The 13,307-nt window shown below is 48.0% G+C and overlaps 1 protein-coding gene across 2 annotated transcripts in view; it reads right to left on the bottom strand.

Annotated features, from left to right (window-relative positions):
- Positions 1-13,307, bottom strand: part of SLC24A4 (solute carrier family 24 member 4) — a 131,981-nt gene that overhangs the window by 40,936 nt on the left and 77,738 nt on the right. For both annotated transcript variants that reach the window (XM_049769812.1, XM_049769813.1), the window contains exon 3: positions 1,027-1,103. In XM_049769812.1, coding sequence (XP_049625769.1) covers positions 1,027-1,103 — 77 coding nt within the window. The remainder of the gene's footprint in view (positions 1-1,026; positions 1,104-13,307) is intronic.

Below are 13,307 nucleotides of genomic sequence, written 5' to 3'. Positions count from 1 at the left end.
AGTAGTCATCCTCACGGGAGAGAGGAGGGTGCAGGACAGCCCGAGTTGGGAGATGGTGACCCATCAGGCACTAACACATTTGCCAGATTCACTCTGGTTTCCATTAGCAGAGGATCATTCTATTGAAACCTTTTCTCTTTCCAGACCCTGGACTGGCCCCGAGCAGGAGACCTCCACTCTCACGGTCTTCATTCTTTCCCACAAAACCTCATGCCTTAACCTCAGCATGCAGGGGGATGAAAGGGGAACACACCTGGGGGCACATTCTCGAGATGGGTCCTGGTGAGAGGATGCCAGGCCTTGCCCCAATCCCATGTGTGGTGCACCTGTTGCCATCTCTCAGCACAGGCCGAGAGGGACTTGTCTGTCACTATGGGCCACATCATCTCTGTCATCACTCCTTAGGTTGCAGAAGCAGCGTGGACCCCAGAGAAGTGATGGGACGGTCCAGTTCCCAGTGATGTCACTCATAGATGGGCTGAAGCTGTGCTCGGGGCCTGCGATCATGCCTAGGAGGAGCACCCATCTGTAACAAGTCAGCTGGAGTCCACGACATCTCTTGACACCCTACCAGCAAGATACCCTGGACGTCCAAGCCCCAAGCACAGCTTCAGCCTATCTATGAGTGACATCACAAATAACTCACTTGTACTCCTGCATATGGGACAGGGATGTCATTTTCATGTTACAAACACAAGAAAGTCTTGCTGGAGCTGCTTGTCCAGGCTCTCACCAGAGGACTCAAGGACACACATCACCCAGCAACTTCATGGCACATGACTTGGTGGCTGAGAGAGGACCAAGGTCTGTCTGTCTGACTGACTCTCAATTTTTGGGTCACATTCAGCTGTGCTCAGGGGTTATTCCTGTCTCTGCACTCAGAAATCATGCCTAGCAGGCTCAGGGGACCATATAGGATGCCAGGGATAGAACCTGGGTCAGCTGCATGAAGGCAAGTACCCACTGTGTTCTCAAGTCTCTTTTGTTTCTGACATGCTGCTAAAAGGGGACCCCATGGCCACTCACCCCAAGGATGTGCAGGAGGACGGCTCCATGCTGGCGCTCCCTGTTGGAGAACAGGTCCGTGGGGAACTCGTGAATGGCTGCAAGACAAGAGGGAGGTGGAGCTGAGTTCGGGGTTCATACTGGCCTCACAGCTGCCACCACTGATGGAGGCAGATGGACCAACCCTTGGCACCCCGGCACCTTAGACACCATCACATTTTAGACATGTGGCTTAGAACACCAATGTGATGGACAGAGGAGATAGTGGAAAGTCTAGAACATAGGCTGGGAGCTTTGTTTTATATATTTTAATTTTGTTTGTTTGTTTGGGGGCCACACCTATTGATGCTCAGGAGTTACTCCTGCTATGTGCTCAAAAATTGCAGGAGGATTGAACAGCGGTCTGTCCTAGGCTAGCACTTGCAAGGCAGATGCCTTACCACTAGTGCCACCACTCTGGCCCAGGCTGGAAGCTTTGAGTTCAATTCCCTGCATGGCATGGGGCTGTGGGGTCCCTTCTTGAGTGACTCATCAAACACCAGGCCAGAATATCCCCCAAACTAGTATTAAAGTCAGGGGTAAGATTCAATTGAACATGCCTAGAATAGGAATTCCACCCCCTGGCCAATATATATTTTTTATTTTATATAAATAAATATAAAACTTTGTGTGTATATATATGTATATATGTATGTATGTATGTATATATACACACACACACACACAGCATGAAACACTTCACACCTTGTCGACAAGACATCTCTGAAATATCCACTTCAGAATTCAGGCCTGGTGACAGCAGAGCCTGGGATACTGCAGCAGGGATGCGAGAGGACCAGCCCTTGAAACCAGTCAGGAAGTTGAACTCAGAGCTGTCACTTGACCCAGCAACTGTTTCTACCCCTGCCTAGCATCCCTGAGAATCAATCCAGAGACACAAATGAGTTTCTTCCATGTGACCTTCACACACACACAGATGTTCTGGAGCCCTTTGCATTGTCATCAACACAAAAGCAACAGCCAAGGTCTCTCTGGCTGATGACTGTAAGAAAATCATGGTCTTGAGCCATAAAAACACACAATGGAATATGCCTGAGCCATAGAAGAAAAATGATGCATCATTTTCTGCTTCAGAGGAAAGAACCCTAAAAACATGCAGGTGAAAGAGGCCAGACATGCAAGACCCCGCTCCTTTCCCACAGTTCTGTAGAAATCAAATATCCAGAAGAGAGAAATCTGTAAAGACATGTGGAATCGTGATTTTTAGGGTCATGGGCTCAGCTCAACAAACCCTATAAGTCCTAGGCTGTGTGGCTGCAAAGGTAGCCTCCATGTTTTTTTAATACTGACATACCAGGAGTAAGGCAGCAAACTAGATGTAAAATTATCATAGAAGACAGCTAAGTTCAAAGACAAAACCAGTAACAAAATGCTCAATGAGCAACAAATAGCTCAGTAACCCTTCAATGACATGACCTCTTACAATATACCCCCTCACCAATATATATTGATAAAATGATATATAAAATGTATTTATAAATTTATAATATATTTTATATAATAGATATTTTGACATAACAATTTTCACAAATTTTCTTTTCATAGTATTTTAGATAATCCCATTATCAATATTGGGTACCAAGCAATATTAAGTAAATTGCTCATATCTATCAAAGGGGCAGGCTTGGGGGAGGATGGGAAACTGGGGACAATGTTAGAGAAGTTACACTGGTGGTGGAATTGATGCTGGAACATTGAATGCTAGAAATAACCATGTTATGAGCAACTTTGTATACTACAGTGTTTAAATAAAGAAATTATTTTTTATGAAGAAAAGTTTCCAGAAGGCAGGGCCCCAGGTTCTGCTATAAGATATTTTCAGTACCTTGTTCAGAACCTCATGGTCATTTTCATTGAACTTTTGAAACCAATTGAATACTAGTGATGTAGCTCATTGAAGAATCCCTGGGTTCTATCCTGATCTCCCCCACTTAGTCAACTGAATAAACCACTCTATAATACAAATAAAAATCATCTCCCACATTATCTCCACCTACAAGAACATTTTCATGACTCTACACCCTCCTTAGAAACCTCAAAAGCAGCTGTTGCTAGGAGAGCTGGACATTTACTTGTAGGTAGGCTTCCAGCAAAAACAAAAACAAATAATTGAATAATACCCTTCTCTGTAAATACAAACTGACCCAAAGTTCTGAAAGTTGCTTCTATTTTACATGGAGACTTTTGGCTTTTCATTAAAAAGAAGACAAGATTCTCCCAACAAGACACAGAAAACATCAGTTTCCCAGAGACCCCACCCCCAAAAAACTGCTCCCACTTTGAAACCAGTAGTAGCCAATTAAAGTATAGAAGCTGCCCCTTCTCTGTTTCCCCTCCCTGTCGTCAAATGTCTTCCACAGAATTGCTATTGTCAGTTCAAGGGCAGCTTCAAGGCTTTTGGGTTCCCAAAAGGAGAATTCAAAAAGGAGGAGCAGATTGGCCCGGATCTCATTTCCAAGAGGAATGTTTGCATCTAGGACATTTTGGTAAAGATCAAGAGGCATTCGGCCATGAAAATTCAAGACCATTGCGAGTACCCCCTAGTGTTTTGCGAGCTGGTGATTTATCCCATCCTGGGAATGCTTTGAAAGTTAGAATAAAGTCATGCTTGCAGAGGACACATATTCTGGAGCTATGGGGATGTGGGCTATGAGGATTGGCTTTGACCTTGGTAGAGAGAGCAGGGTTCAGTGCAATTTCAGTGCCTCCTGTGCAATCCATTTTTGCCTACAAAGCTTGACAGCCAGACCTGCCCTCTGTTGATCACCCTTGCCCTCTGTTGCTCACCCTTGGCACACCCGAGCCAACCACCTCCCCAAGTGCCAAGGCATTTGCTGCAGCTATAAATGACCCAGATGAGGCTCAGAAAGGAAGTAATTCAGGCAAGGTAAACTCTCCTATACACTAAGACTCACAGGGGACTATCCTGGGAACTTCTGTTAACTGCTTCTAAGATCAGATTGCACGAGGGGGGTAGGGGGGGATGGAGACTTAACCCCTTTGCTTCCCAGCAAAGGTGGTGGGTCTCCATCCGTGCTGCATGAGCCCAGCGATGGGTTTCAAATGGGCAAAGGTCACCTGTGCCACCTGTGCTATGTGCTATGTGGCTAGAAACTGGCGCTGGAGACCAGAGCTCAGGGTGGCAGCAACTGTCCCTCCCATTGCTGTGGCTGCTTGTGGTAGGGTGGCCCGAAGCAGATGGCAGGTTTCAAGGAAGGTTTCTGCTTCTTGAGATCACCCTGTGACCTAGGCTTACAACCCCCCACCTTAGGAAAGGGGGCACCTGGCTAGATTTTAGGCCAGGATGCTGCAAAATGAAGATGTCATGAGGAACATAAGAAACTTGGCATAAGACGTAAGACAGAGCAGGCATAAGACATAAGACAGAGCAGACATAAGACACAGCACTGGGAATCATGTGAGGGTACTCCGCCCTGAACCCACTGTACAAGCTGAGCCTCGGTCTGCAAAGTGGAAGAAAACAAAACCAGTTGTCTTAGCTACGAAGGAGAGCTCGGGCTGGCACATTCACAGCCAGGTGCTGGCACAGCTGAATCCCCTTCTCCAAGACCTTCTCTAGGGAGCCCCAGGGCCATGTTCAAGGGTGTAAGGCTGGCATGTCAGAAAGGATCCAATCTGCCCTGTCTGCCAAATCCCCTGCTAGGTGGAGGGAGGACCCCCACAGGTAGGATTCCCAGGCCACACTTAAGCCTTTAAGCTGTAGAAATCCGAGGCTATGGAGGGCCAGGGCGGGGTGGGGCTGGGTGGACAGACAGTGGTGCTGAGCGATAGTCCCAGCATCCTGCACGGATGAGGAAGTTCTGGGGAAAGAGAGAGGAAGAAAATCACCTGTGAAACTGTGACCTCACCACAGCCCCTTCCTGGAGTCTTGTTGGGACATGAGTGCCTGGAATAAGTTCACCTTGCTGGCACACCCTAACTCCCACCAATGTGGAAAAAAGATGGGAGTCACAAGTTCCAGCTGCTCTCCTTGGGAACAAGATCCCCTTCATGGCTCCTGAACTTCCCTAGACAGAGATCACTTTTGTGGCAGATACATATCGAGTGGTACTCAGAAACTGGGCCCCGAGTGCAGTGGCATTTCTCTAGTGCTGTCAGTTTACCAGCTGCCTCTTCTCCACTCAGAAGCACCTGCAAGGACTAACACAGCCCAGCCAGGCAAGCTCTTCTAGGCAAGCTCCAGGGACATATACAGCTCTTGTAGGTGAGTGGCTCATTAGGATGGATGGTTGAGATTTGGAAAGCAGCTGGTCCTTGAGAAATGATTTGTGGGTTTCACCAGGGGCGTGCACTGGGCAGTCTCAGGTTTTATAAAAACAGGAGAGCTGTGGGCTCAGTTTACTCACAGGCTAGTTTGCAGGCTGCAGTGATCTCAAAGCCCCCATCTGCCAGGTCAGTCTTGAGAAAACTACATTCCCATTTTATTGAGGAACAGAGGATCACACATTTGCCTCCATTCTAAGCACCTCACTTGGCACAGGTAAGAACAGAATTCCTTCTGAGGTCTGCGTGGTCAGGGTCACCTGCCCAGTGTGTGCAGGGGCCTGAGCTTGAACCTTGGCACCTTGAGCCCCACCACCACTACCACTGCTAGGTATGGCCATAGTGGCCCTGTATCTATGGGCCTGAGCATTTAATCAGCCTGGGTCAGCCAAGCATCTCTAGTAGTCCCTGCCTAGACCATCTGAACACTGCTGGGAGGCTCCCCCCAAAACAAACAAAACAAAAATGTTCTACTGGGGGGTCCAGCCAAAATCAGTGTCTTCTCATGTGAGCATTTTTTCCACCACATGAAGCATGTGTGTGCTAAGAAGGACTTCTCCTGGGAGAGGGGCCAGAGTGATTAGGATGTTTAGGATATTAATGGTTAGGATGTTTGCCTTGCATGCAGTTGATCCAGGTTCAATTCTCTGCCATCCTTATAGTCTCCATGCAGTGCCAGGTGTAATTTCTAAGCACAGAGCCAAGAGTGACTGCTGAATTCTGGGGGTATGACCCCAAACCATCCCCTCAAAGGACCCCGGGACCCCAAGGAACAAGCACAGAGCAGGACATTATGGGATCTCTGGGTGGTTGAATCAGAAGCCACAAACTGGCCTGGGCTAGACCTGGAGGACCTGATACAAATCTCCCCACCTCCCTAAACCCTCAAACTTCTGTGTATGTGCCCCTAATGATTACCCCTCCACCCTCATTCTCTCTCCACGCCTCCAAAGCACAGTCATGGGCCCATCACCCACCAAATGCCCTTCGTGGAACTTCCGTGTGTAAGCCCCACTGGATCCCGACTCTGTTTTCTTCAAGAATGTTGCAGTAACAGACCAGGTGGGCTACCGGGAAGTGGGGCTGCTCTTCATCATAAATTGAAAAGCCTCTGGGTTCCCCATGCACTGTGTGGAATAACTTATTTGCATCCTTCTTCCGCTTCTCTGACCCTAGCCTCTGCTTCCAATTGAGACTTCAACACTATCAACTTTCAGCTTCTCATTCTCAAGCACAAACTGCCTTTATTTTGCTTAGGGTTTACTCTTGGCTCTGTGCTCAGGAATTACTCCTGGTGGGGATTAGGGGATTATCTATGGTTCCAATATCAAACCTAGGTCAGCTGCACATAAGACAAGTGTCCTTCTCACTGTTCCATCTCTCTGGTCCCAGACCTTAGGCCTTTCTTTTTTCTTTTGGTTTTGATTTTGTTTGGGGCCACACCCAATAGTGCTCAGGCTTTACTCCTGGCTCTGCATTCAGAAATCACTGGCAGGTTCGGAGGACCATATGGGATGCTGGGGATCGAACCTGGGTCAGCCTCATGCAAGGCAAATGCCCTACCTGCTGTACTATTGCTCTGGCCTCACCAGACCTTTATTTTCCAGCTTCTACATATACTGTAAACCTCAGGCTTTCCTGAGATCACTGAATGGAGAAGATTCCAGGCTTCCTGCAAGTTCCTTCCCTGCCCCCCCCCCCCCATGAACCTGGAAAATGACTAGCAGGAAAGGGACCTTGGTGAACCCTTCCTTCTCCAGCAGATCCCTATATCTCAGTATTCACTTCCACCTCCTTTCAGAACTTTCTTCAGATTAGGGACCTTGGTAGAGAAGGTGCAGGCTGCTTTGACTGACCAATCCACTTCCTCCACCCTACTTCCCATTCCTGGGGCCTCTGTGCAGCTGGGGTCTGAACGGGGGATTTTGTGGGCAGAGAGTAGGTTCATGCTCTTCCCTGGTGAACAGGGGCTTATCCCGACCATCATGCCCACAGTCACATTCCCACATGTGGCCCTGCAGTCCCCTGGCACCTTGTCACCCCTGGACTGTTCCTTGTCCAACTCTGACAGCATACACTCCAAGTACATTTTCCTGGTGCTTGCCCCTACCCATGGACCCCTCAACCTTGCCACCCCTAAGTGTTGGGGACAAAGAGCAGTCAGATTAAGGAGAAAGGCAGAATGGGCAGCTTGCAGTAGTCTGGAATCCAGGATGCCAATGCCAGCGACCAGGTGAAAAGGAACTGAGAGACAGTGACTGCTTTATTTCTGCTTCACCTCCTGAGGAAACTTCCCTTGAGATAAGCAAACTTTGGGGACCCTTTGATCTGTAAATGCTGAACCAGTTAGATTAGCACAGAGGCAATTTCTGTAGAATGCCACCCGCTAATCATGTTAGTTCACAGCCATAAATATAGAATTTGCTGGCAATTGGGGCCCTCAGTCCACAAGGCTGTGAGTCCCCTGACCCCATACACTTGTTTTATTTTTTTAATTGAATCAAAGTGATATAAACTGTTGTTTATAAAAAGTTGTTCATGATTGAGTTCAGTCATACAATGTGCAACACCCTGCCTCAGTTTCCCTCCTGCCCTCCCTCTGTCTGCCTCTCTGGCAGACATCTCTCTCTCTCTCTCTTTTTCTTTTAGACACTGTGGTTTGTAATATTATTACTGAAGGAGTATCGTGCACCTCACTTTACCTCCTTTCAGTACCAAATCTGCACCTCAAAGAAAACAGTGACCAGGATACAAATAATGGGAGAAAACACTTGCCCAGTACCCATCTAATAAGAAGTGAATATCTTTAGATAGATGGATGATAGATAGATAGATAGTTAGATAGATAGATAGATAGATGCATACATACATACATACATACATACATACATACATACATACATACATACATAGAGCCTAAAAAGAAAGGAACATCCAACCCCAGATTTCAACATCTACTGGCCTGGATCTTCCTGAAGCCTTTTTATTAGCTGATGCTCTTCAGAGAATATAAACTGTGAACTGAATTTTCAAAAAGGGGGAAAAAACTTGCCTCCAAATATGCTATCCCCTACTTTCTCCCCCCAGTAAAAAATAATGTCTCCCCTAGAAGCCCTGATGTAGCTTCTGAAACTCCCAAAGCTAGACTGGCAGGTGGGGAAGAAATTTAAATAGCTTGAAATTTTGATCTTTTCCACCAATGTGTTTTAGAAACCACCCAAGTGCCAGAAGCTGACAGCAAAAAAATCGTGATTCCCCTCCCAATTCTCTGGTTTAAAATAACCTCCCCAAGAATGTGCTACCTTTCATGGGCAACAATTGGAATGTCTAGGTTTTTCTTTCTCGTGTCCCAAACAGAAATAAAAATAATGAGATTAGATCCTTGGCTTAACCAGCATGAAAAGGACGTTCAAATCCTCTGTTTCTTTCAGTACATTCCCAAAGAGATTAAGCACCATGGGAAATTAAAACAGGATGGAATGATCCGGAAGCAATCAGGGGTGTCATGGAGATCTTGGATATCAGTCACTCAGGAAGGTCATAGCTTTGCACAAATCACCTGCTCTCAGTCTCCCATGTCTTCCCCACCCACCACTCCCCTGCCTCATCCTCGACCTCCCTGAGCCACCCACTTAGAACTGACTCAAGGAGCAAGAGCAATAGCACAGCAGATAGGGCATTTGCCTTGCATACAGTTAACCAGGTTCAATCCCCAGCATCCCATATGGTCCCCCGAGCCTGCCAGGAGAAATTTCTGAGCACAGGGCCAGGAATAACGCCTGAGAACCAGCGGGTATGCCCCCCCCCCCCACCAAAAAAAAGAACCAGCTCAACTCTCCAGTTTAAAGACTACACTTGGGTCATACCTGGCTGTGCTCTAGGGTTCACTTCTGATGGATTTCAGGGGGTTTCAGGGGACCCAAAACAGTGCCAGGGATCGAAACTAGGTCAGTCATGCTCCAGATAAGCACCTTATCAGCTCCATATAAAAGAAAAATAATCATAGTAATATAAAAATCCAACAGTCAGCAGATAGCCTGGTCCTGATTGATACTGCTGTGACCTACCCAGAAATGGGGGATGTGGTAGATTCTTTTTTCCGCATGAACTACAGTAGCCCAGCATGACCCCCTATACCCTCTGACAAAAATGGCCCAGCTCTGTGACTTAACCTTATTAAACTTCCAAGCTACCTAATTTGTTTTAGATCTATAAATCCTGGACCGCGTGGCTGCTTGTGCAACACCTCAGTATCTTGTAGTGTCAGCCCAGTAGGATCACAGGAAATCTGATAGGAAAGTTCCATAGAAATCTACTAAGCTCAGTGAGCCTAAACAGTAACACAGAAGGTTCAATCGACACCAACCATAACTCAGTAAATTCTTACATAATGACTTTAATAACACCATGGAGAGATAAAACAGTCATTTCAAACTGACCCTTATTGATTTAAATTTTGATAATTCCATTTGTGTGTGTTATAATAAACAATATGAAGTAAATTTGTTTATGCCTGTATAGAGGCAGGCTAGGATGGTGGGTGGAAAACTGAGGACACAGAAGAGGGAAGGTGACACTGGTGGTGGGATAGGCGTTTGAACATGTAATACCTGAAACAACTGTCTTATGAACAATTTAGTAAATCATGGTTGATAATAAAAACCAGAAAGAAAAATAAAAGGCAGAGAGAAGTCAGATTCCTTTGGGTCTCACAGTGGGAATGGCACAAAGACTCCAGAAAATTTTCTGAGCAAAGATAAGACTAGAGCATTTTTACACCATCAAGTGGCAAACTTGTTTCTGCAAAGGGCCAGAGAGTGAGTCTTTCCAGCTCCATGTGGCCCATCTGTTCTCAGTTGCAACCTTTCAGCTCTTGCTGCAGTAACAGGAACTGAAAATCCCTCAACAGAGGAATGACCAGCTGCCAGAAAAACTGGATTTCTGTTCTATGGAAAGGAATAGTACATCGTTGTCACATAGCACAAGCTCTGTTCCAATGGTTCCAACATGCAAGGTACCATCTGTATGTACAGGCCTGGAGGTGCCAGTAGCAGGTGAGCTGAACTGGGCAGTTTTGAAGGACCCTGTTTTAGAAGCAGCAATGAGGTAGACAGGTGGGGGAACCAAAAATAGCAGGTGGAGACCTTTGGGGCCACACATGGATGGCAAGGGAGCAGCACAAATGTCATAACCACAGGAGCAGTGGAGGAGTGACCTGGGGACACAGACACAGGTAACCCAGTCATAATGCTGTGGAGATAGTGAGAAGGGAGCGCTGGTGGGCTTTGCCCATACCCTTGGACCTCCAGGAGGCAACTGTCTGGATTGCATTCTTCCAAAGTGGACCCCCTGAGGGACACCCACCATTCTTCACCTCCCTTTTCCTTTGGGGCACCACTGCCCTCATCAGGAGGCAAGGTCCACAGGGCTGCTTGAGAGTGAGGGGAAGGGTCCAGTAAACTGGACAAGGAAAGGCATCCTCTTTGGGTTGGGCAAGTGCAGAGAGCTGTGCATGCAGATAATGGCAGGAAAGGCACCACTGTTGTCCCTGTTGCCTCCCATGGACCCTGAATCCAGCTGCACCTACCCAGATTTGCCTTCCTGTTCAGAGCCCATGCGCCTCACACTCTTAGGCAAGCCAAAGTGCTACCTTATGAGCTCTACCATGCCCTGTGCTCCTGGCACTGCTCTGCTCTGTCCAGTCCTACCCCATTTAACTCTCCTACATCTCCTGCCACTTCTGGTTCAGCCATGATGCATAGAGCTATAGTTAAAAGTAGGCACACAGGAGCCAGAGCAATAGCAGAGCGGGGAGGGCATTTACCTTGCATGCGGCTTAATTAGGTTCGATCCCCAGCATCTCATAGGATCCCCTGAGCCCCACCAGGAGTAATTCCTGAATGCAGAGCCAGGAGTAGCTACTGAGCATCACAAGGTGTGACTTAAAAACAAGCAAACAGGGGCCGGGAAGGTGGCGCTAGAGGTAAGGTGTCTGCCTTACAAGCGCTAGCCAAGGAAGGACCGCGGTTTGATCCCCGGCGTCCCATATGGTCCCCCCAAGCCAGGGGCGATTTCTGAGCGCATAGCCAGGAGTAACCCCTGAGTGTCAAACGGGTGTGGCCCAAAAACCAAAAAAAAAAACCAAAAAAAACAAAAAACAAAAAACAAGCAAACTTAAAAAAGAAGTGGGAGGAGAGGCATTGGTCTTGGGTTCAAGCATGGCGCATGCTCTCATCAAAGCCTGGCCTCTCCATGCACAGTGGGTGTCAGCTACTGCAGGAGTGAGTGAGAATGGGGGTGTGGGGGATGAGGGCCATAGTCTGAGCACCCCAACACATAGTACAGGGGGAACAGGAAGGATTTCCCCTAGCAGCTTGGTCATCCGCCTTCCTTCTTCCACCCTACTTTTGACTCAAATATTGGGGACCATCCCACTGTCAACAACAGCTCAGACTAGGCGTGATCATAGCAAGTTTGGGGTCAAAGGCACCTGCTGATGCATTTGGGGTAAGAGCCGAGTGAAAGCAGGGCTCAGAGGTGGTGAGGAGGGGCAGATCTCCTCAATCACCAGGTAGGAAAATGGGGGCTTGAGAGCCATGCAAAGGTATAAAAAAAAAAAGGTTCCTGTAAGTGACCCACCTGATCACAGTGCCCCCAGGACCTTGCACAGGCACTGGGAAGGCATTCACCTTCCATAGAAAATGTGCAGTATGGAAGGAGCACTTTGCAGGGAGCCCCTGCATGGAAGTCTGAGTCCCAGCCACCATCTGGCCATTTTCTCTTTTGTGCACAAGAGAAGCCCTGAGGGACAACAGGAAGGGGTTCTCTGACCCAGTGCTCTGAGGGAACCACAGACAAGCCTGGAGCAGGTGTCAGAGAAGGGCGCACTGATGCTCATTTGGGTGTATATCTACCTTTTCTGGCTGGATCATTGTCCCTTTGGGGCACACTCCTCAGCATGTCCCATATTCCCCTGGGACTTTCTCTGCCTGTGGCTGTAACACGAGACCCAACGCCCCATTTGCAGTCCTTCTTCCATCCCTTTTTCCTCCATGGCTTCTGGGCCAGGTCCCCACGGATCAGACCCCACATCAAAATCAGTCTCTGTGGTCCCCTAGACAGCGCAGACAGGACCCGGCGAGCAGCAAGGGAGCAAACAAGCCCCCCTCTCCCCTGGAACTTTATTCTCCTCCCAGAGCCATCCTGGGCAACCCTCCCTGTGAGGCACAGGTCAGAGCTGTTCCCAGGATGGGGACTATGGAAGAAGGAAAGAGATCGAAGAAGTTTCAGGAGGATGCTAAGATTCTGCTACATTTTTTTTAAAATAAAATTTAGGTTCATTCTGGGTGACTGAGGGAATACTAGGCAATGCTCAGGGCTTACTCCTGACTCTGCACTCAGGAATTACTCTTGGCAGTGCTCAGGAGTGGGGGATCCCTAAAGGATGTCGGGGATTGAACCCAGGTTGGCTGCATGCAAAGCAAAGCCTTCCCTCTTGTGCTCTAGCTCCTTCCTTCCTTCCTTCCTTCCTTCCTTCCTTCCTTCCTTCCTTCCTTCCTTCCTTCCTTCCTTCCTTCCTTCCTTCCTTCCTTCCTTCCTTCCTTCCTTCCTTCCTTCCTTCCTTCCCTCCTTCCCTCCTTCCTCCCTTCCTCCCTCCCTCCCTCCCTCCCTCCTTCCCTCCCTCCCTTCCTTCCTTTTCTTTTTCTTTCTTATGGGGTTGGGCCACACCCAGTGGTGATCAGGGGTTACTTCTGACTCTGCACTCAGAAATCGCTCCTGGCAGGCTCAGAGGACTATATGGGATGTTGGAGATCAAACCCAGTTCAGTCCTGGATACTGCATGCAAGGCAAATGCAGTACCCGCTGGGTTACTGCTCTGACTCCTACTTTGCTTTCTGACTTTTTCTGACTACCCACTGCTGCCAAGACGCTGTCAGCCTGAAACAACAAGGAAAAGG

This window comes from Suncus etruscus, chromosome 3, assembly GCF_024139225.1.
Source record: "Suncus etruscus isolate mSunEtr1 chromosome 3, mSunEtr1.pri.cur, whole genome shotgun sequence".
NCBI classification, from domain to species: Eukaryota; Metazoa; Chordata; class Mammalia; order Eulipotyphla; family Soricidae; genus Suncus; species Suncus etruscus.
This window is presented reverse-complemented; position numbering and strand designations above follow the sequence as displayed.